Raw genomic sequence first — 24,711 nt, forward strand, 5'->3', positions numbered from 1 at the left:
AGTCACGCAGTGTAGCGGCTGTTTGGCTCTCCTGCTGACTAAAAGCTTCCACCCCCAACAAGCTGGCAGGAGAGCACTCCTGCTGCCAATGCACTGTTCACAGTGGCACCTGCTGCGGCAAAAGTTGTGTCGTTCAATTGCCAATGTAGACAGCCTTCGAAATGAATAAATTGTCTTTAAGCAACTATGGGAAAGGTCAAATGGGAGGCTGCTTAGCAGGGTCCTCTGGACCTGTGCCATAGTGTGAAACAGTGAGAACAAGTTGTCCTGTCTATCAGCTAGGTCATTCAGAGACTACTGTCAAATAACTGAGCCATGTGGTCTCTGACTGTAGAGTTTGCAAGGATCTTAGGAATGGCTAATATTGTGGCATGCAAAAGGTCACCAGTGCAAGCCTTAAGTACTGCTCATTCCCCCTCCAGAGATAAACAATCCTGATTTTTATAAGTCTCTGTATTACCTCAATCTGGCTAACCCAGCTACCCATGTAACTGCTGATTCAACAGTCATTCATACCCTCCTGACCCAGACAGCAGGATTATAAAAACCCCTCCCAACGCTTGTCTAGTGAGTCATGGCACAGTGCTAGATGGTGAATCAGGTATTTTCAGCATAAAAATCACTCTTCAATAGTGAGCTCAGTGTTGTTATGCCATCAACATCTATGTGAACTGTAACCCTTCAGGTACTGCACAATTGCCACTTAAACCTTCTCATTAGAAGAGCTTTTAAAATGACTGGAAATTATCAGACACAGATTTCAGACTTCATAGGTAATCCAAAGATTTCTTCTGCTGTCCGTGATAAGAGGTAATATCTTATTCAACCCACCTCAGAGAGAAAAAAGCTTTGGCGCTTACACAAAACTTCTCTGCAGGGTCTGGGAAAAGGTACAGTACAAGGTGGAACACATTGTCTAGCATAAGCGGTTAACACAATTTCAAGGGACGACAGAAGGTGAAGTTGCCAGTTAACACCTCTCCAATCATGGGGGGAGGGGGGGGACAAAGGAGAAAAAAGAATGACAAACACTAAAGAAAAGGTGGTCGTGATTTAACAAATGAGACAGTATAGCACCTTGGATCAGGTAAGCCAAGAGATAAACCCTTTTCAAACAAATGGGTTTATGTGGTTAGTTTATTATAATATATGTCAAATCAGACATCAGGTTAGAGAATCATATTGCTGAGTGGCTCTATCATGTCATCAGAGCTGTAACTAAAGCTTAGGGTGCAAATATTTATCCAGTGTGCCAGACTTGAAAATGTAAAGTACATTCCTGTCAGCAGTTTAAATTGAAGTCTCATTATAGAAGGTGTTTGTACAGTGCATCTTGGCTATTGGTTAGACCAGGACTCGGTAACCTTTCAGAAGTGGTGTGCCAAGTCTTCATTTATTCACTGATTTAAGGTTCCGCGTGCCAGTAATACATTTTAATGTTTTTAGAAGGTCTCTGTCTAATAGACAAAGTAAATAAGGTTTTTTTTTTAAATGTTTAAGAAGCTTCATTTAAAATTAAATTAAAATACAGAGCCCCCTGGACCAGTGGCCAGGACCCAGGCAATGTGAGTGCCACTGAAAATCAGCTTGCGTGCTGAAGGTGGCACGCATGCCATAGGTTGCCTATCCCTGGGTTAGACAGTGGTTGACTTATTACTTTAACTGAGCAATTATACAAGCTAAAGCTCTCTGGGGACCAAATCCAAACACACACTGAAATCAAGACATTTCTTTACTTTAGTGGTTGCAGGATCAGGTCCTAAATCGCAACCAGTAAGTTGAATTATCAAAAGAGTCTACTAAGAACCATTATTTTGGTGGAAGAGAAAAGGTGAGGGAGGACAAACACTGAGTAAACAAGGCTGCTTCAGAAAAGCAGAACTGCACTAGAATGAAAATGCAAATCCTGCTGCAAAATCCATTCAGATGTTTAATTTGAGGGAGAGCTGACACATTCTGTATCACCCTCCTCCCTACTTAGCTGAATAAGGAAAATTTTCACTTGGTGCTGTGCTTGGTAGTCACAAAAAAAGCAAGTAAAGCTGTTGTGCCCTTAACTAGCAAAGGCAAATGCTCATTGCAAAGAAACAGCTGTTTCAACAGACATGGTCTGTATTGACTAATTCAGTTCCTATTTCCTTGGAAAACCATCCCAAGCCCCAACTAAAAAAAGCCTCTTCAGTTTCCTGCATTTTTTTTTAAAGTAGCACATTGCTCCATATCATACAGGGATCAAAGAGTTATGAAGGGCTCTACCTTTCCAAGGAGCACGAAAGAGGCCAAGCAAACAGCAGAGGAACACTGGTGAGAGCACCCTGCAGATTTATATTTACTTTGTGCCTTTTCATCCCAGATTTTCAAAGGTTTGGTCCAGGTTGCTCTTCCTGGGAAGGTTTTCCTCTCAGTCTTACATGAAAACATTCAGCTTCCTGTTGAGGAATGGCCTTGAGGCGCCAGGCCAGTAGTTCACAGCAGTCAGATACAAGTGCTGTGATTCAGAACTACTCCCCATTAGCAGCCACCAATGTCTACTTCACTGAAGGAAATGAAATGCTCTTCTGTTGAGATGATTCCCTACCTCCTCCCCCTTCCCTTCCCAGCAAGCTGTCTTTGAAGTCAGGAGGTTAAAATAACGACCACGGCCTTGCTCTGGCCTTCAATTTTTAAACGGGGACCTTTACTACTTTCTGAGTCAAAGTACAACTGTAGCAATTTCTGGCTCACATTTTCATAACCTCTCCCTTCCTCTCCTCATTCCTTTTTCCACCAGTAAAAAAAGGCTGCTTACAGGATTCCAATTGTACAAAGAGGTGTTAAAAAGGAGACCTAAAGTTATTGTTTCCAGGGTAATACTATAGAAAATTACATAGTAGTTAGCCTGAAAATGAGGGCTAGGATACAGTTCCCCCCCAGCTGCCTATATGTTAAGGCTACAAACTGAAAGTAACTTCTACTGCTGATAGACCAAACACTACCTTTAAAAAAAACCAAACTACTACTATGGTGTTGCCTTAAAGATATAAAACAGGTCAAATCAGGATTCTTTTCAAGAAACCACAGGCATGTGCTAAGGAGACTGAAGACTTCCCACATCTGAGACTTCACTGGGGGGCTGCAGCTGAAGTCTGGCCAAGCCAGGCATGCCCCAGCAAAGCCCAATCCACAAGTGAAGTCGGCGCAATCAAAGACTGCAATTACAGTTCCCTGGCTGTGGTTAGGCTTCAAAGAAAGTGCTGCAAGTCACATTTTACATATGTGAAGTCTTGAGCCTGAGCCACAGCCTGCCATTTGCACTGTACATCAGACTGCAGAAGATACACACACCCCTCTCTGTCTTTGGAATAAGTAACTTAAATGGAAATAAAAATCAAACATAAAAAGCTCTTAGATTTTGATAAAGCTGAACTTCAGCAACTAGCAGCTCCAGACTTGTGACTCACAACTGGAAGTTAGTTGGGTGAAAAAAACAAAAATGATTTTTGCTTTCCAAAAAAGTGTGACTAAAGTTTTGCACCCTTTTCCTCCCTACTCCTTGCAATGAAATGGAATGAATACTAGTCCCTGGAGGCCTTATCACCCTCATTTTACAGAACATTACAAAATAAAGTTACTCATCTTCATGATTAAACAAAGTTTAGAGAGGCTGATGTGCTGGAGGATGATGGGGATTATACAGAATCATCCAGTTCAGATCAGTTATTGGAAGCAGGGAGTGTAAATAGCCTTACAAAGGCGGTGGATAAAGGGGAGAACTACTAGCGCCCCGGAAAAAGCTATTTGAGAACAAGTGTGCTTTAAAATGGGCTGCATTTGCCTGGTGTTTCCACAGCACTTTGGGATGGGGCGGTGGAAAGAAGGGAAGGGAGGGCGGGATTTCAATTGCAAAACCTGCTTTTTATTAGTGTGTTTTGAATGTCATGTCAAACTATGTCCTGAGCAAAACTAATTAGAAATCCAAAAATGTTATTTTCTTTTGGAGTTTGCAGAACTACTGCTAAAGGCCCAACTTCTTGCTACTGTTTCTCAATATTAAAGACACAAGTAAATAGAAAAAAAAAAATCAAGCTACTAGTACATTCTTAGACTGAAGCATTTATAAGACACACACACACCCCCACCTTGTCTATCCAGGAAATTCTTAGTTTCTTCATTAGGGTGACCAGATGTCCTGATTTTATAGGGACAGTCCTGATTTTTGGGTCTTTTTCTTATATAGGCTCCTATTACCCCCCACCCCCGTCCTGATTTTTCACACTTGCTGTCTGGTCACCCTATTCTTCATCCATGCTAGCACCAGTTCAGCTCCAGTGCTGGCAATTACAGTGGGATTACTAGTGTTATGCAGATGCAGCAGCATCTGCTGGTGTTTTATATGATATGAGTCAAACCTACTCCAAAGCAGGGGGGTTAATGACAGGGCTTAAAGTGCCAGTGGCTACCTAAAGCCCTGGCTATGCTAGGGTTCCCACTGGTGGAGTAGCACCAGCAGCGGATTTTGTTAAAGGCATTGTAGAGAGCCCAAAGATGACCCTCAAACTAATCACTGTTACTGTGATTGAAGGGATTATACTGGAAACTCTTCCATTTCAGACAAGAAACTGTAGTTTATAATAAAAACTTCAGGTTACCTCTAGGCAGCCAAGACTCCAGCAGCGTCTTTGAGAGAAGAATGATCAGTATATTAAGTGACCTGCAAGGGAGGAAAAATGGGTTTGTGCCCTTTTTGCTTCTTTATGATGTATAATGAACATTTGACGGAATAAACCTTTCAAAAGGGGGGGGGGGGAGAATTGCTTAATTTTTTACATTAGAAATTCAGTTCTTGTCTACACTATTCCTGCTGAAAGATTTGGTCTGATAAAAGAAAGTATAACATCACAACAAGGAAGTAAAACCCGCACAATTGAGAGGAGAAGGGAATTTAGTCAAGGTTTCAAATTTTGTTAACTCAGTACTAACTCAAGCACCTGACAGTGGCAAGTGCAAAGATTCCCTTCGATTCTCTTATGAAAGCAAGAAAGTTGCTTGCAATAACTTGATATTCTTAATATTTAAAAGGTAAATCAAGTAAAAATTTCTTCAGATAAAAAAGAAGCAAAAAAATGGCAAAAACTTTTCCCCCCCTTGTAAATCACATTTAAGCGAGAGCAAGTACAATTTTTGGTTAGACTTAACTCTGATTTGAAGAACCAACGTCAAAATCCAGCCTATGCTCATGAATGAGTTCAGACAGAAATAATTTTATATTGGAGCAAAAATCTCTCTGTTGTTACAGCCATCTGTTTTTACATAGCTCCATTAACTCCCTCTTTCCCAAGTCCGAAGTTTCCAATGCAAAGTAGCAATGCATAGAACTCACGCTGGAACCCAAAGGCTCAATCATCATTTCCTAACAACCACCAACTGCTAAACAAACAAACAACAAAAACCTTATCTCTGTTGTGCTCTCAAGCTGGAGTACTTAAGGCAAATAGCAATACACATTAGTCTCCAATTCTAACAACTCACGAGGGGATAAATTTGCAAGAAAAAACAAATCACAACAGTTAACAAAAAAGCTTTCCTCAACTTTCAAGTGAATGCAAATTTTTCCACAATGGAACCTTGAGCTATTTTTGCACTAAAATTCTACCTTCTGACCCTTGAATATACTGAGGGAGGCTGTGCTTTCCAAAAGTCACGTGCTGGGAATCAGGGTGTCCAGAGTTCTAATTCCACCTAAATGAGAGCAGATTTCATAAATTGCACTTCTGTAGCTCTTCATAAAACATTTTGTGTGCATAGCACATTATCCCTATTTTTACAATGAGGAAGCAGACGCAGAAAAAGTAAATGGACCCACTCACATAATAGCACAGATGAATCTGCATCAGCAGGTCCGTGCAAGGGAAGAGGAAGTCCTGTCCTTTCCCATCCAGGCCAGGACTAGCAGCCCCTGGCTGGGGTGCTCCCAGCAGCAGCACAGGGGAGATCAGACCCACCTCCAGAAACCTCCCCCAGCTTCAGGAAGTTGCACGGCTTCTGAGAGCTCAACTCTGAAGGCAGCGCAGACGTGAGGGTGGCAATCCTGTGACCCCCTCCCCCCCACAGCTTTGTGACATCCCTGGTTCCTCCCTCCCCCGACCTTTTTTTGGGTCGGGACTCCCACAGTTACAACATTGTGAGCTTAATGTGAAACTGAGCAATTTTAAAGCCCTCTGGCCATGAAATTAACCAAAATGGACTGTGAATTTGGTAAGGCCCTACCTATACGTGTCGCTGTGGAAGTCTTAACCCTGTACACCTTCAGATTTTTGCTCATGGTCGAAGACTTTAAACTGGGGAGAGGATCAAAGATTAAATAAATAGACTTGTCTGGGGGGCAGCGAGAGCTAGTTGTTTAAGTACCAGATCAGGCTCAGGAGACCAGTTCAGTTAATAATTGGCAGAGGTCAGGCCGCTAAGTCAAAACCTCTGAGCCTCAGGTTGCTTATATGTAAGATGGTTGTTTTCATGTTTTACTTACTACAAAATGTTAGAGTGTGTTTCCCAAGTGCAAAGTACTATAAAATGCCAGCCAGTGGTAGAGGGGAAATAGAACTCAGGACTAGAGCTGGTCGGAGAATCAATGGAACCATATTCTGTTGGAATATGCAGTTCCATTGAAACTGAAACGCTTCATGATATGCTTGATTTTGCCAAAAATTCATTTCAGGAGGGGAAAGAAAAAAATTCTGAATGTCAAAACAGGATGTTTTGAACATTTTTAGGACAAAATATTTTGATACGACCTTTTTAGTTTTGTAAAGGAGAATGCTGAAATTTTCAAGTTTCATTCTGATTTGAACTGAAATCTTAAAATAGTCTGTAAAACAGAATTTCCATCCTCAACACGAGGCTCTACTCAGAACTTCAGTTGCCTGTCGGTGCTAAATTCACTAAACCATGCAATTCTGAGCAGGGGTGGAGGTGGACTACCCTCCAACTCTCTTCTTCCCAAAGGTCAAAATTAGAGCAAAAGTTTCACATTCCCTCCCTCACTCCAACACCACCTTAAAAGGTATTTAAAAAAAAAACATTTTCTATGGAGGGGATTTCAAGATCTTGTAAAACAACTCCTGCCTCACAGAAGTTTCCTTTGAAACAGGGTTTTGTTTTATTAATTAAAAATGTTGATTCTAAATAGTCAACACTGATTTATTTACTTTTTGGACTTCATAAATTTGGAGCATGAACAGGGACAAGTCAGTTTCACTTGTGTATAGCTCATCTGATTTCACTTTCTAGCTCTTGTAGTAGAGTATGTGGGTTGCAAATATTGCAGGTTAGGATTTCAATACCAATCATCTTAATAGTTTAAATCCATGGAATCACTTTGACCTAACATTTGTAAAAAAGCTTAGAAAATTTATATGTTCACCTTAGATTCACCTGCCAATGTTCCCTTAAAAAAAAATCAAACAAACAAAACCACACACTATGCCCTAGGTAACAGATGGAGACATGGCACAAAAACTTAACAGGTTTATTCTGGAATCTACTACAAATGCCAAAAGGTAAGTAGAAGAATGTTCTATTCCTCATCTCTCCCAATAGGTGTCACCGTATTCTCTACATGTAACCTGAAAAGGACAATTTAAAAAAAAAAAAAAAGTTTGTCTTTTTTGTTTCTTCGTAATGTATGAACACTTGAAGGGAGGAGACTTTCCTTCTTGTTTGTCTTTCACATTAGAAATGTCACTATCAAAACTGATCTCCGCTTGGTTTTCTGGCAGACCTGCTGCATACATTAAGTCCATGTGTGCTTTTACACATTTTTTGAAGCTTCAACAAAAGATACCTACAGGTATTTCCAAAATGTTAATCCCTGATATTAACACCTGTTTCAACAAAAACACTCACTCTCTCAAAACATGATGTCATCATTACCCTAGTTCTCCAGCCATCAGAGAGCTTCCAGGGTAGACAAGACCTAATTTCTCATGTGGTAACAATTTTTTTAAAAATGCAAATAAGCTTTATACATCATAAAGCACCAGAGGAGACCATGCGCTTTGCTGGTCACTTAAGACTTAGATTCACTGCAGTAGTCATATTGCTATTTTTAAGGGAAAGTGGCGGGGTAATTATTTTCACTATTATAGCTTAGGGGATTGATAAGATATACTAGAGTGAACACTCTCTTGCTTCTCTGCCAGATAGCATACAGGGTCACAATGTTTACACCTCAAAAACACTTTTGCTGACAGCCACCTTCCCTACATCCAAACACACTTTACTAGAATAACTATGTCAGCCAAAGGAAATTTATAAGCGTTAAAGTAAATAAAACTGGAATTATGCCCCCTCCCAACTCCTGACACATTAACAAATCCGGGGTCACATTTTTGATGTTCTCTACACTCTGCTTACTGAACTCTCCAATCTGTCACTGGATTGCTTTTATTTTTTACTAATCTACCAGCAATTTAAAGAGCTTTACCAGACAAGCAATAAGATGTGTACTTCATCTTCATGTTTCTACATGACATCGGCCAGGAAACTACCTGGTAAACTGCAGTCATCTGACCAAGTTCTTTTTCACATATTATATTATTTATGGCAGTAGGTTTCGTCTAGTTCACATTGTTCTGGTCACCGTCTCACTCATTTCCACTACTGCTTAGAAATAAATTTTAGTTTTGGATTCATTAGTTACCAGCTATTCAAAATCTCATCCTTTTTTAATAGAATTTGGCTCCAATATTCCTGTAAGGGAATAGATACTTAAATGTAAAATAATTAGTCTTCCACTTAAGCCTCGCAAAAAAAAAAAAATAATCAAAGTAAGCCTCTAATGTGTTTTGATTGTAAATAAAAATTATTCAGGTTTTCTTCTCATATTTGAGAGTGCTGCTGAACTAAATTAAATGCTAGTCCTGCCAAATTGTTGAAAACTGCAAATAAGGATATATTTAATTCTCCCAGCTTTAATTTCTAATTACTTTATCACTCCTTAACTAGCTGAGAACTTGACATATGGCAGGGTGCAAATCATTAAGTGATATGCCAATCACAGTTCTTGTATATGTCAAGTTAAATATTTCCACATTTCAGTGTAACAATCTAGAGTGGGATTTTTTGTAAGTGTTTTTTAGTTGCACCTTTCCAGCAATTTAGAAGTAGTTCTTCAGTTCATAATGAGAAAAAGCAGCTTGTTTGATTCTGTCAAAAGAATCTGAAATCTCCACTTCCTGTACAGAAGTTGCTGCCATTTATGGGTTTGCTAAGGATGCCTGCATTCTGAGTATACAAGCTGCCTTCTCTCCCCCCCCCCCCCCCCCAAGAGTGACCTTTTCATTATCAATTCATTGATCTGAAGCCACCCTCCCCACCAAAAATGCTACTTTTACCATTGGCAAGTCATATGGCACCTTCAGATTGATTCTAGAAAAAGTGTTTTTCCAACAAATAAGCAATATTTTTGATGCTGTGTTAAGCAATATCTGCTTAAAACCACCACCACCACCAAAATATGTTTGGAGACAATTCTGTAATGCTTTGAAATTCACCATATGCATTTGAGGATCACAGAGTAGTTTCCAAACACTGGATTGCCAGGCACTGAACTCAGCATTGCAGCATGTCATTTTCAAACAACTTTATTAAGCTTAGTCAGAATCCAATCTCCAAGTCTCATGCAGCAGACAGGTCAGCATGAAGCAGGGTTTCAAATGAAAACTAACTTTAAATAACCAACAGTGGGGCAGTAAAAAGTTTACAGGTGTTCACATGTGGAGAGGTGAGCAACTCGTAAAGCGATTAGTTCTCATTAAATGATGGATGAGCAAAAAGTTTGAGGCCCTGGCTTAACTCGGATACACTCAAACACGTGTGGGCACACCTTTCCATATACCTTAACTCAGTGGCTCTCAACCTTTCCAAACTATTGTACCCCTTTCAGGAGTCTAATTTGTCTTGTGAACCTCCCTCCCCCTCCCCCGCAAGCTTCAGCAAAACTACTTGCTTACAAATCAGACATAAAAATACAAAAAGGTGCCACAGCACACTATTACTGAAAAATTGCTGACTTTCTCATTTTTACTGTATAATTATAAATCAATTGGAATATAAATATTGTACTTACATTTCAGTGTATCGTATATAGAGCAGTATAAACAAGTCATTGTATGAAATCTCAGTTTGTACTGACTTTGCTGGTGCTTTTTAATGTAGCCTGTTGTAAAACTAGGCAAATATCTAGATGAGTTGATGTACCCCCAGAAGACCTCTGCGTACCCCTGATTGAGAACCACTGCCTTAACCCATCTCTCTTTGAATGTGTCTTCTTCTAACGCCTCCCCCATCTCATCCTTCTTTCAACTACACTCCCCTTAGTACAGAAGTCTCAGGCTGATCTCCACTGCCTAGACCTATGGATTCTCTCTTTGCTCCCTCCCCCCACTAATTTCTGTTTATCCTCAGAGCCTGACCGCTTGCCCTCTGACCTCCAATGGATTCCTTACATTTGTAGAGATGGTGTGTGGTGTGCCAATTTAGCACTTTTTGCTTCTCTGAGATCTTCAGATCTCAGACCCTTTAGTGAATCTCATTTTAAGGGCACTCCCTAATGCATTATCATCGCTCATCCCCAGGGAAGTCCAGGAGACTTATTTCAGAAAGGTCTGGCCAGTACAGACTGCAACAGCCCTATTGTGGACATTGTAGTATATTAAGGAAACAGATGCCTATTGTAGGAAAAATATACCCTGGACTGGGTGTGGAAAGGCAGGACCGGCTCCAGGGTTTTTGCCGCCCCAAGCAATGGGGAGGGGGGGGGGGGGAGCTGCAATTGCGATCGGCAGCACTCTGGCGGCAGCTCCACCGTGCCGAAGAAAGTGGTGGTAATTCGGTAGCAGGTGCTTCCCTCCGAAAGAGACCCGCCTCTGAATTGCCGCAGAACAGCCCGACGTGACGCCCCTTCCCCTTGGACGCCCCAAGCACCTGCTTGCTGGGGTGGTACCTAGAGCCGGCCCTGTGGAAAGGATACCTATCCTAGCCTTCAAAGTAAAGATCCGTTATTTTACGTTTGGGGGACTTATGTTTTCTGAATCAGTCTGCCCATTCGTATCTCTCACTGGAACACATTTGCACTGCCCTTATAATCGCACACAATCACTGTATCAACAAGTGTCATTCAAAAAAAAGCTACCTGCACAGAACAAACAAGACAGCCTAGCTCCAATGGAGAAAAAGATATCTACCATTCTCAAATTCCATGTTACAAACTGCGTGAGGATAGAGAGACAGGTATTATAACAACACTTCCCACGCCAGTTAGGGAAAAAACACAAACATTTGCAACACATTCATCCACTTCTATTTCAGCTAGTAAGAACATTCTCTTTGTTATTGACAGAGTTCATAAAAATATTCCCAACACAAATAATTCACTTGAGGTAGAGCATCTGTTCTGAGAATCAAAGCAATCCAAGAAAAACTGAAAAATTTCCCAGTGTTCAAGAGCTTTTAACTGAGTGGAATATATTGAAGTTTGATAAGTCCTACACGTTAACAGATTTTAACCACTTAAGTATTTTGCCCATCTACAAGAATTCAGAAAGGGTATAAATTTGGACCTGTGATGATAGTAAGTCAAAAGATCAGTTTTATCATAACTCTAAAGCCCAAGATTAAACCATGTACATGACATTTTTATTAAATTTGGCAAGGAGATAAAGGTTAAGCCAAGTAGGATATTATTCACATGCTGAGAAGTGTCATGGTTTGTATTTCCCAATTTTCCTGGGCCACCACTGTTCTCTTACTGGGCAAATGATTCCATGAAAATAGCAAGAGCCATCCTACCTGGTATACCTGCATAATAAAAGTAGACTAGTTCCACATGATCTAGATGCATATAATCTGCAAAAAAGGGACCCTTCCTAAGTATTTTCAATTTCAATACAATTGACAATATTTACTAAAGGCTCCTTTTTCTGTTTTATCATTAGGGATACATAGATATGATTTTTGCTGTTTAGGCATCAATCTGTTCCCACTTCTTGTTCCTCCACTTGCAGTCATGAGCTTTTTCACTATATAAATCACCTCTACAAATAGTAGTGAAGTCTCAGAGAAGAGGATTTCAGATGAATAAGCAACAGGACTTGCTTGCAGATGAGTTTCTAACAAAGAATGAGCCTGTTTTTTTTTTATGCATGGTACAGAGCGTGTGTTTTAGCATAGTACTCAATAAAACTTGTATTTAGAGACTGCAAGGAAGGAGGTACTGAGTCTAATACCCAAGACATTCACGTTTACTTTTGACAAATCTGACATCAGAACAATATTTGCTGTGCAGACTCTAATAAAGTTTACTATAAAAAGGGGTCCAGGTCAGATTTTCTGAAATTTTGCATAAAAGGCAAAACATCTAACCTATACATTTACTTGTATATTTTCCCCCTTCTCTATTCATTTCAACCAAACCACACCCCTAAGATTTCACTATTGAAAACAACAAATAGCTCTTCAACACAACACAGTTTAGACTGAATAACATGACGGCATAACATGCAGAAGGGTAGCGAGTTGTATTCTGAGTGGCATATAGCACAGTGGAAATAGTAGAGTAGCTTAGCTTGTATTCCTCTGGTAGAGCACAAGCAGCTGTACATCCAATAGATAACAGTTTTACTGGCTACTTTCAAAGCGTGAAGATAGCCATGGAAACAAACAATAGAAGATTTAGTAGCTACACACATTTTCTTTCTGTAGCCAAGAGTTTTTCAGGAGGAAGGAGAGAGAGAGAAGGGACCTGGAATGTGATTCAGATCCCACACTGGCAATGAAAGGGTTAAGGGGCATTGGTGAGCTCAATTAGCAACTACAGGGCATGTCAGGCTCAATTAAGGCTAATATGTAGGGGAGGAGCTTTGTGGTTAATATGAAGAGAAGGTTTCAGGGCAAAGGGGGAAAGAAGCCCAGGAGAGTAGGCCCTGGTGTTCTCTCCTGAGAAAGAAATTCTGAATTGGTCAGGAGAGAGACTAAAACTACAGGGGTGGATAAAAGGGCAAGAACCAGATGCTCTGGGCAGTGTTGCTCACTACCAGAGCCAGAAAGGAGTTGGGCAAAAGGGCCTAGGAACAGACCAAGATAGGAAGAACCCAGGGACAGCAAGGAGTTGGAAGGAGCAGACCTTGGGACCAGGACCAGGACCAGAACCCAGAGCGGTTGGGGGGACCTGTGTTCCTCTCCCCAAACCAAGGAAGGTGGTGTGAAACCCCCTGATGCAAGATATAAAGACTACTGGAAGCCTTGAGACAAGAAAGTGGAAGGACCATTGGACTCAGGGTTAGGGGCCAAAAACCCAACATAAGGTCATTGAATTCCGTTTGTCAGTTGTACTTTGTTACCCTAGTGGGGAGAGATTAAGTGACCTGCCAGTGGGCTGAGTCCTGAGAATAAGCAGACCTCTGCAGGGCCAAGGAGGCTATAAGGAGGGAGCGACAGAGGAGGTGATCCTGCCAAGCCCAGCCATGAGAGGGCATGCAGTGGCTGGTGAGTCACTGCTCTGCAGGATCTGTCCATATTAGTATTTAACTAATACTTGTTTTATTTATATTTGTTATAGTGCCTAAAACACTTGAGGACTTTTGTAGGTACAATCTGGGCTAATTAGATTGTGAAAATGAAATATTTCAACTGACTCAGTGGCCTCCATAAATGGATCTCATTACAGAGGAGGAAGCTGAACCTCCTTCTAGCACAAAGAGAAACAAAAATTCTGCTGTGGTAGAGTCTATACTGATAAGCATATCAGATACCTTTAATGGCTATCCATTGTGTAAATTAATAGTGATCTACTCTTGGAGAGCGAGATGAAGAGAAGAATCTCTAATCTCTAAAATGGAGAACAGAAATTGAAATTTAAAACAAAGAAACTGAGACTTAGCCCAATCATCACAGGAGAAAAATTCTTAATAGCTGAAATAGTCTATTTTCTTATACCTCGCTTTTTGTTAGTGTTTATGAATCATTTTCAATTAAAGTATAAGACTATGAGAAAAAGCAAACCAGTGCACCCAGCCAACCAGCATCCTGAAGTCAGCAACAAGTTAATTGCAGTGCTACAAAGCACAACTCTAACCTGCTGTTTATGAATTTTGTGTGGTGTGCTGGCTGAAAGGGTTTATATTGCTTAATAAAGCCATCCCTGTGCTTCACAGGCAGACTTGCAGCTAGTCAGTGAGGTATGGTCTGTTTGAAAAATGTAAATAAGAAAAGGGAGGTAGTAAATTTCTAATACATAGCCGGTATAAAAACCATCAATAATCAAAACAAGGTTTCTTTGGGATATGGTATTTCTATAATTTGTGCTAAATTTAGATTTAATTGTAGAATTAAATCTAAGTAGTTTTACAAGAGTGTCTTTTACAACTGAATTTTAGCAGTAAAGCTTTAGAGATGTTCTTACCATGCTTCAGATGTAGGCAGCTGTCATTCTGGGACCTGTACCTGTAGAAGATTGTTGTTCTTTAACAAATTTCCATTGAAGAGTTTTTGCACATTCCAAATAAGTTTTATGCTACAATATTATATAATTTGTTTTGTTCTTTTTTATGGTTCTTATACCAGCCATTTTGTTGTGTTTTTTTTTTTTAATATATTTTTCAAGTAAAAGGAAAAGAAAAGAAGAGACCTCACTGATGCTTTGAGCCAGCCTATAAGGCAGCTGTTAGTGTACAAAAACTAAAATGTAAAAACACAATGGAAATACTACAGTGGCTACTCAAGTTACATGAAAGGATTATTTAGTGTCAAATAATCACAGGTCTGACACGCTTTCTTTGGTCTAAGTATGATAGGGAAATGGGCATAAAGGAAATAAACAAGCAAAACAAGACAATAAAGGTGGCAATGGATACGTTCATCCAAAGTGAAAATACTCAGTTTCTATCTGAGAGTGAAAATGCATATTTGATGCATGTTTAGTCACTCACATTCAAAATAAAATATTTTAAATATAGAAAGAGGTGAAGCAAGTGAAAGTGTTCTGAAATGGAAGTGTGTGTGTGTGTGTGTGTGTGTGTAATTCCACATATGACATGTGGAAAGTAAAACAAAAACAAAACAAGAGAGCCAGCCACTCTCAACATACCTGCCGTTGACTCCTGTAGCTTCTCTCTCTTCCTCTTCTTTTTCTTCCCCTGGAAGATAGATGATTTTACCATACCATTCTATATATAGACTTATTTTTCCTTTGTCACCTCCACCCAATAACCATTAAAGGAATTCTTTGCATAATACCCCAAATCTGAGGATATTGTGAGAAAGTGGCATTGAAGCAATAGCATTTTCAATGTAGTTAAAACCCATCTCACATTTCTTCCAGCAGTTCCAACTGTAGCCACAGTTTTACCCTTTTCATGCTTATGGAGAAAAATGTGCAAGGGCCTTAGAATGCATTTTTTAAAAATGTGACAAGCCTAGACACCTAGCATTTGCCAGCATTATTTCATCCCAGGTAGACCACCAGCAGAAATATTTTCTTGCTGATGTAGAAACACTAGGTCAGTACCATAATTTACAGTCCTAAGATGCCTTCATATATCATCTTAGAATCAAATAGGAAAGAAACAGTCATGTGACACCAACAGAAGGGTTTTCCAGGTGCAGAAATAGTTGGCAACTAGACTTGCCCTCCTGTTATAAATCACTCTGAAAGTTTGTTCCAGTACGTTAACTGTAAAAATCAAGGCCCTGTGTGTCATGAGGCTGAACAATTTGCCATAGAAGCCACCCTTGGAGCAGAGTTGCATTCCAAAAACTAAATTTTCATTAAAAATTGCTAGTCCTTGTGCTTGCAAAGATAACCTTTTAAAAACCATGAACCAAGTATAAAATCCACGCAGCACGGTCTCTGAGTTTGCAAAGAGCCTGAAACAATAGCTCAAAGAGCCATGAACTGCCCCACTCATCTAGATGTGGGGTTAACTGAGGGCATGTCTACATTTACCTCCGGAGCGATCAATCCAGTGAAGACGATCAATCTAATGAAGACGCGATAAATCGACTGCCGAGCGCTCTCCCGTTGACTCTGGTACTCCACCGGAGCGAGAAGCGTACGCGGAGTCAATGGAGGAGCGTCAGCAGTCGACCTACCACAGCGAAGACACTGCGGTAAGTAGCTCTAAGTATGTTGACTTCAGCTACGTTATTCATGTAGCTGAAGTTGCATAACTTAGATCGATCCCCCCTCCCCCATCCCAGTGTAGACCAGGACTGAGGAATGTTACCTCTGAAACATAATGACATGCATTTATATGCACCATAATAGATTGAGTTATTTTCCAACAGTATGACATTCTGTCTGGAACAACTTTTGTTACATAAGTGCATCCAACATTTGTGTTCTTGGCATTGAGAGAAAGGATTACTCCTGTCAAGGCTGGATCCCCACTTTGAACTTTAGGGTACAAATGTAGGGGCCTGCATGAAAACTTCTAAGCTTAACTACCAGCTTAGCTCTGGTTCGGCTGCCACCATTTCAATGGATGCCATTCCTGGGAAACCTTGAAAAACCTTCACCAAATCCCTGGTGAATACAAATCCAAACCCCTTGGATCTTAAAACAAGGAGAAATTAACCATTCCCCTCCTTCCTCCCACCAACTCCTGGTGAATCAAGATCCAAACCCCTTGGATCTTGAACAAGGAAAAATCAATCAGGTTCTTAAAAAGAAGGTTTTTAATTAAAGAAAAAGGTAAAAATCATCTCTGTAAAATCAGTATGGAAATTAACCTTACAGGGTAATCAAACTTAAAGAGCTCAGAGGACTCCCCTCTAGTCTCAGGTTCAAAGTACAGCAAACAAAGATAAACACTCTGGTAAAAGGTACATTTACAAGTTGAGAAAACAAAGGAAAACTAACACGCCTTGCCTGGCTATTTACTTACAAGTTTGAAATAGGAAAGACTTGTTTAGAAAGATGTGGAGAACCTGGATTGATGTCTGGTCCCTCTCAGTCCCGAGAACGAACACACTCCCCAACAAAGAACACAAACAACAGCCTTCCCCCCCCCAAGATTTGAAAGTATCTTGTCCCCTTATTGGTCCTTTAGGTCAGATGCCAGCCAGGTTACCTGAGCTTCTTAACCCTTTACAGGGAAAAGGATTTTGGAGTCTCTGGCCAGGAGGGATTTTTATAGTACTGTACACAGGACAGCTATTACCCTTCCCTTTATAGTTATGACAACTCCTTTGAAGCTCTCCACGATCATGCCAGTCAAATTGTGGTCATCAGTATTGCTGTTCACTCACTAATGCCATTTCAATTGGCTACAGTATTCTTATACTCACTGTCAAACCGCTGGATGTAAGTGTTCCATCTCCTAGTCAGCTACATTTCAGTGATGGACAAAATACTTTATTATATAGATTAATTCTGAAGGATCCCAAAGCAAAGATGCTATACATAAATACAAGGTAATATGTAGTTTTCAATTCAAATTAGGGGAATCTAAAGTAAAACAGAGTTATCTTCTAATTGAGGTAATCTGCTATAAAAAGTTGTACTACTTTTAACCAGGGCTAATTTGCTTTCTGCTACCTGATGGATTGATAAGTAGTGGCATAATATTAAAAAAAGGTAGGTATAGCTAGTCCATCTGAATAGGGACATATTTACACGGAACCCCTTCTTGCAAATCAGGTCTTGTCTACCCTTGAAATGCTACAATGGCACAGCTTCGCTGCTGCACCATGTAACGCTTCAGTGTAGACACTACCTATGCAGACAGGAAGGGTTCTCCTGGTGGCGTATTTCCCCAAGAGGTGGTAGCTTAGTCAATGGAAGAATTCTTCTGTCGACTTAGCACTGTCTACATCGGGGTGGGGCGGGGGCTGGGGTCGGCTTAACTACATTGCTCAGGGATGTGGATTTTTACACCCCAGAGCGATTTACTTGAGTTGACCTAACTTTTTAGCATAGTTCAGGCCTAAAACATTTTAAAAATCAACTATAGGATACCAGAAGCCTGCTTGGAATATATTGAGTTCAAATGCAGTTTTTGTTTACCATATTACTGATGAGTGGCACTGTAAAACTCTCATGTTAATAGGTAAAGTGGTCAGCCAAAAGGATTAGTGAACAACTCCTGATTTGTATCAGATCCTTCATTCAAGTATCTCAAAGCACTTTTGCAGACACTAAATTCCAAATACACATATGGTAGGTATATCTACTTCACATGTGTAAACAAAGGCACAAAATGTTAGATTATTTGCCCAGGAGCACAATTTTTTTAGCCACTGAATGCAACAGAATGGTTAAGGATAGGCCATAAAGACTTTAGATGCGACCAGAACTCCTGCCTTCCTTTAACGCTACATGAGCACTTACGTGACCACACGCCAGTCATGCCAACCCATGCAGTAAAAGAATGTGTCAGGAGTTAACCGTTTCCCTCTTCAGATATGAAAGAGGGCAGGGTCTCATCTGTGATCTTTTACAAAGCTTCAATTTTTAGCAAGGCCCCCACTTTTAGCTTCTGTTGGCCATAGCCCATTCTAACTGCCATCTCTACATCCTTCAGTGGCGTTTCTTTCTTGCCCTACATTGCTATCAAAACTCTGGTCTTCTAAACCTCCTTGGGATGATGAGGAAAAGTAAGTCTGTGATCACATGATGACCCAGCTAGTATTCGTTAAGTGTCTGTTACCAAACATTATGCCAGTTGCCACACAGCACTCTGCCAATCCTGGCCTGCATCACTCCTGATGTTCACCTCCTTGCCTGTCCTCAGCAGAGCACCAATAGCACCAGATAACTGGATATGAATAAACTTCCAGAGGCTAGATCAAGACCAAACACTTAACTTGTGAGCGAAACCAAAACTTCAAGGGCTCCAAAGGCACATCAGCACCTGTGCCACCTATACCTCTAGAGCACATGTGTCAAACTCAAGGCCCGCGGGCCACATCCGGCCCGCCATACAACTATATCCGGCCCGCGAAATCGTTTTATATATCTGTTTTTAATGGCCCTGTGATATGACGCCCCAATAACACACACTACAAATCCCATGATGCAGTGCAATTGCCGCCAACGGCAAGCCGCGGTTCAAGTTCGCGGTCTGTTGATGTATACAACGCTAATATCAAATCAAAGCTAGACCCCAACAATGGCCAAGAGAAAACTTGATTCTGAAAACCGAGGCTTTCAAAGCCGGTGGGAGAATGAGTATATGTTTACTGAAATTGCAGGTAAACCAGTGTGTCTCCTTTGCGGGAGTAATATCGCTGTAATGAAGGAGTATAACCTAAGACGGCACTACGAGACGAAACATGAGAACAAATTCAAAAACCTGAGCGCAGGACAGAAGCTACAAAAGGTAGAGGAGTTGAAGAAGAATTTGACATCCCAGCAGACGTTTTTCACCAAAGCAAAATCACAAAGTGAAGCTGCTGTGAAAGCAAGTTTCATTGTGGCCGAAGAGATCGCCAAATCAGGACGGCCGTTTACCGAGGGGGAATTCGTAAAGAATTGTATGATGAAAGTGTGCGACGTCCTTTGTCCAGATAAAACGCGAGCGTTTGCAAATGTAAGCCTCAGCAGAAACACTGTTGCTAATCGGGTTTGTGAGATGGCGACTGATTTGAAAACACAGTTGATTGAAAGAGCAAAAGATTTTGTTGCATACTCCCTTGCCGTGGATGAAACTACTGACGCGACTGACACTGCACAGCTGGCGATATTTATCCGTGGTGTGGATTCCAATTTGTGCGTAACAGAGGAAATACTGGACATTAAATCGATGCACGGGACAACGAAAGGAGAAGACATCTTTGGAAATGTATTTCAAAGTGTAACCGACATGAAACTGCCGTGGGAAAAACTCGTTGGACTTACAACAGATGGCGCACCTGCTATGTGTGGTGAAAAAAATGGACTGGTGGGAAGGATGCGCTCAAAGATGCGGGAGGAGAACTGTGCCGGTGAGTTGACAGTGTATCACTGCATCATACACCAGGAATCGCTGAGTGCTAAAGTCCTAAAAATGGATCATGTGATGAACATTGTAACACAAACCGTCAACTTTATCAGAGCCCACGGTTTAAATCACCGCCAATTCCAGTCTTTTCTGCGGGAAATAGATAGCGAGTTTGGCGATATGCCATATCATACGGAGGTTCGGTGGCTAAGTCGGGGAAAAGTTCTCAAAAGACACTTTGAGCTGCGAGAGGAAATCTGCCAGTTCATGGACAGTAAGGGGAAAGACTGCACAGTTCTGCGGGATGAAAAGTGGAAATGTGAGTTGGCGTTCCTGGCTGACATAACGTCGCATCTTAGCGCTTTAAACCTTCAACTCCAGGGACGGGAGCACATAATAACCGATATGCATGATGCAGTGAAGGCATTTCAAGTGAAGCTGCGCTTATGGGAGACACAAATGCACCAATGCAACTTGTCTCACTTTCCCTGTTGCCAAGTAATACGGAACCAAGAAAGTGCCACAGTTTTCCCAAATGCCACCTTTGCTGAAAAACTCAGCGCGCTGCGCACTGAGTTCGCACGGCGCTTCAGTGACTTTGAGGCACAGAAAAGTAACTTCGAGCTGCTTCGCAACCCATTTGCAGTCGATGTGGAAACCGCACCTGTAGAAATGCAGATGGAGCTGATAGAACTGCAATGTAACGGGACACTGAAGGCAAAGTACGACACTGCGGGGCCAGCACAGTTCACTCGCTTCATTCCTGAAGCGATGCCGCAGCTCCGCCAACATGCGGCTCGAATCCTGTCCATGTTTGGCAGCACATATCTGTGCGAGCAGCTGTTCTCTGTGATGAAAATTAACAAAACGTCACACAGGAGTCGCCTCACTGATGAACACCTGCAATCGATCCTGAGAATCTTCACAACACAGAACCTAACCCCAAACATAAACGAACTTGTTGCAAAGAAAAGACTCCAAGTATCAGGCTCTGACTAAATAGGACAAGAAAATGGAATGTTATGATTTGTTATGATTATACTTTTGCTTTAAATTCAATTTTTTATTTATATTTTCAGATTTTTTAATATTCCAGCATGTACAGATTTTGAATGTATTGTATTGACAGGATATTTTTTTATGAAGAGCAAAATATTTTAAGTTGAAATGTATTTATTTTGGAATGATATCCTGTATTTTGGTTCATATTAATGGTTAAAAAACATAAATATTTAGTCTGTTAAATAAATGGTTATACTGTTCGGCCCGCGAGTTTTGAGTTTTGGCCCCCTGTGCAATTGAGTTTGACACCCCTGCTCTAGAGAGAGTGCCTCTTTACAGAGCAGTTGTCATGATGCAACATGCAGTTTGGGAATATCGGAGCGCAAGACCCCTTTTTTGTTTGACCCTGCCATCTAAGGTGAAGTTATGAATACACTGAAGTATTAAGATAGATGAAAACTACTTGAAATTAGATCAGAAAATTCAGGAAAAGCTAGTTGTCAGCATTCCCCAAAAATGGTATTAAATTCTGGCAGCTCAGACATTGTTACGTTAACATTATTTTTTTGGGTCTCCCGTAATGGTGTTATCAAATGACAGAAGTAGTTTTGCTAGCAATTTCCCCCTGTTTACTGACGAGGATCCCAATACAATGTCTTTTCAAGAATACCATGAGAAATTTTTTTTGCCAAGGATCTTGTCACCTTAAACAATGCACTTGTGAAATGTTCCTTCTCATGAGATTTCTGAGAGAGCCCAAATAAAACAAAAGCATCACACGGGGAAGGGGCGGGAGGAGGGGAGGAGTATGTTGTGTAAAACTCAGCCACCAGTACATTAATATCCCCAAAACATCGTAACATTCAAGGGTATTTATACCTCATGTACTAGATGTGTATATTGACCAGTCTAAAGTCCAATTCAAACATAACCAGGGAAAGTGACCATTTAAAAAATGTGAATCACTGTTGAAGCAATTTATTTTAAGCCATAAACTGCTCTCTGCTGGGCTGTTCTGCTCATCACCTCTGCAACACAGAACTGTATTCTTCTAAGAGAAGAGAAAAAGGTACTGCAACCTTGTGTCCAAGAGCATACTGTATCATATGCTGTGTCCATCATATGCATGCACCCAGAGAAGTGTGATAGAGTACTAAACAAAACAGTTGGTGACACCAAAAACAGGAGTGCCCTTATTTGCAATATCAAAAATACCCAAGAGAGTCTCAACATGGCACTTCTGCCTCACTGTCAGAATGTAATGGCTAGCACAGGGGTCAGCAACCTTTTAGAAGTGGTGTGCCGAGTCTTCATTTATTCACTCTAATTTAAGGTTTCACGTGCCAGTAATACATTTTAATGTTTTTAGAAGGTCTCTTTCTATAAGTCTATAATATATAGCTAAACTATTGTTGTATGTAAAGTAAATAAGGTTTTTAAAATGTTTAAGAAGCTTCATTTAAAATTAAATTAAAATGCAGAGCCCCCCGGTCCCGGTGGCCAGGACCCAGGCAGTGTGAGTGCCACTGAAAATCAGCTCGCGTGCCGCCTTCGGCACATGTGCCATAGGTTGCCTACCCCTGGGCTAGCAGCATGATCTGATTTGGGCTTGAAAATAATGCCGACCGAGAGTCATTAATCTGGAGGTGTTGCACTGAAGATAGACATCAAACCCAACTTCCCTATGGTCTCCCCTATATCTTGTAGTTGCCCAGGTTGAAAGGATGAGTGTATTAGGTTAACTAGTTTATTGCCAGCATTTCCTCACACAGGTGCTGGTTCTCCTACCCAAGGCACTGTTACAGATATTGCCTAGCTCTCTGGTTCATCTATGGAGTATTGCTGGGCTGGCCATGCAACAGAACAGGGAGCCTGATGCAGCTGCAACTTGGAATATTCCGTAAGAGGAGAGTTCTGTGGTGAGGTGCACAAATACCATGGTGATGAGTGGCACAGAACAGCCTATTAATAGGTGGAACAGGTCAATCTCTTACTGTAGACAGGGCTTACCAGAATTAATAAGTGTGCGTTAACATAGCTGGGAGTGGGAGTCAGGTGGGAACAAGCCATTTATTTTGGTAAAGATAATAGCCCTGAAGCCACTTGACCTGACTAACACCCTCACTGCTAAGAATCCCTCCCCCGCCCCCCCGAGTTTAACTCACAAATAAAAAAATACCCTAAGAAAAACTGGTTTATAATGAAAACTGTAGCTGCCATGGGCTCTCTTAGGTATTTGTTTTCAGTTGACTCAAAACAGCTGGAGTGCTTTATTTTGCGATTTTCTGGTGTTTTTCAGTCTGTGTGGGTTTTTATTTATAGGAAGATTTCAAATTCAAAATGTGGCCAATGTTTAGACACAAAAAAGTCAAAACAAAACATTTTTTCTTTTGAAATTCTTCTGTTTTTTCTTGTTGAAAATCTGAGTCAAATTCAACCTGAATTCACAAATAGACTTTTTTAGTGCTCCAAAAACTAATAATAATAATAATAAAAGCAGCTTTAACTCCAGTACCATAGGATCAAAGCATCACACAATCATTAGCATATTTATTCTCCCAACACCTATAAGATAGTGTAATAAAGTGCATTTCTCTAAGTGACCAAGATCCCAGGTTGCAGGGAAGAAATTAAACCCTGGTCTCTCAAGTTGGAGGCTAGGATGCTGCTTCTTACAGAATCACAAGCTTCATGTTTTGACCCGTTACATTTGACCAGGTCACATTTTGACCTGTTATAGCAGTTACAAGCACAGACATACTATGAAATTAAGTTTTGAGCCTCCTTTTCAGCAATTAATGGGCAATAGATCAGTTTGGATAAGCCTTCATGATGTATAACAGATTCAAAAGGCTACACTTTCAGAGCAGCAGATTGATATTTAATTTAGGGTTACCATACGTCCGGATTTTCCCGGACATGTCCGGCTTTTTGGGCATCAAATCCCCGTCTGGGGGGAAATCCCAAAAAGCCGAACATGTCCGGGAAAATAGGGAGGGGCCGGCGCCGCTGGGTGCTGGGCCAGGGGCGCTCGGCCGGGGGCCGGGCCCGGGGCCGGCACCCCAGGAGCCGAGCCAGGCTGGAGACGCTGGGGCTGGGGCCGGCCGCCGGAGGGAGCCGCTCGGTTGGGGGGGCCAGACTGGGCCGCGCCTCCTCCTCCCCCCCGCAGCTTACCTGCTGCCTGTTTCAGGCTTCCCGCGAATCAAATGTTCGCGGAAGCAGGGCAGGGGGCGGGGCTGGGGCCCCGTGGAGTGTCCTCTTTTTGGACACTCAAAATATGGTAACCCTAATTTAATTGCTTGGCTCTCACAAGGCTAAATTCTCTCCACAGCTTTGAATATTCACTCCAGAATGCATCATGAGCAAGGGCCAGATTTTAGCCAACTGCATTTTCCTTCCGTTCATTGTACATGTAATTGTAAGAGATTTATGAAGGAACATCCCATCAGACACTGTAAATAAGTCTTCCTCTACTTTGGCTCTTACTCAGGGTGGCCTCACATGCTGAAAACCTTATTGACAACTTGATTTGGTATTTCAAAATAATTCAGGATTTTTGGAGAAATGGGAAATTAAGATTTGAGATAAAGATCAGTTTGCTGCAAACACAATGATTTTTATGTTCTCCTATAAAAGTGTCCATTCTGTGGAAGTTTTCTCAAAAGAAGATTTTTGGATAGCAATCGGCCAAAACCAAATGGAAAACAGCACGTGAAATTTGAAGAGAGTTACTTTCACAGAGCTATACGTAGTA

At 41.1% G+C, this 24,711-nt stretch overlaps 2 protein-coding genes across 10 annotated transcripts in view; one reads left to right on the forward strand and one right to left on the reverse strand.

Annotated features, from left to right (window-relative positions):
- Window positions 1–24,711, reverse strand: part of LEF1 (lymphoid enhancer binding factor 1) — a 112,456-nt gene that overhangs the window by 13,090 nt on the left and 74,655 nt on the right. For 4 of the 9 annotated variants that reach the window (XR_010601283.1, XM_005287903.5, XM_024106836.3 and 1 more), the window contains one exon: window positions 15,122–15,170. Coding sequence is in view for 6 of the 9 variants with exons in the window: in XM_005287903.5 (XP_005287960.1) it covers window positions 15,122–15,170 (49 nt within the window). In the remaining 3 variants the exon portion in view is untranslated. Of the gene's footprint in view, window positions 1–4,628; window positions 4,691–6,246; window positions 7,602–14,437; window positions 14,479–15,121; window positions 15,171–24,711 lie in introns of all 9 variants that reach the window. The other 5 variants (XM_005287904.5, XM_024106837.3, XR_006176766.2 and 2 more) reach the window with 4 other exon arrangements.
- LOC135983583 (general transcription factor II-I repeat domain-containing protein 2A-like) lies at window positions 17,890–24,577 on the forward strand. Its single transcript, XM_065596195.1, has one exon. The coding sequence runs from the start codon at window positions 19,146–19,148 to the stop codon at window positions 20,952–20,954; it is 1,809 nt and encodes a 602-aa protein (XP_065452267.1). The 5' UTR covers window positions 17,890–19,145; the 3' UTR covers window positions 20,955–24,577.

Source organism: Chrysemys picta, chromosome 5 (assembly GCF_011386835.1).
Source record: "Chrysemys picta bellii isolate R12L10 chromosome 5, ASM1138683v2, whole genome shotgun sequence".
NCBI classification, from domain to species: domain Eukaryota; kingdom Metazoa; phylum Chordata; order Testudines; family Emydidae; genus Chrysemys; species Chrysemys picta.

Bases quoted from the DNA above. Each gene is read 5' to 3' on its own strand.
- LOC135983583 (XM_065596195.1), top strand. From the start codon at position 19,146: ATGGCCAAGAGAAAACTTGATTCTGAAAACCGAGGCTTTCAAAGCCGG.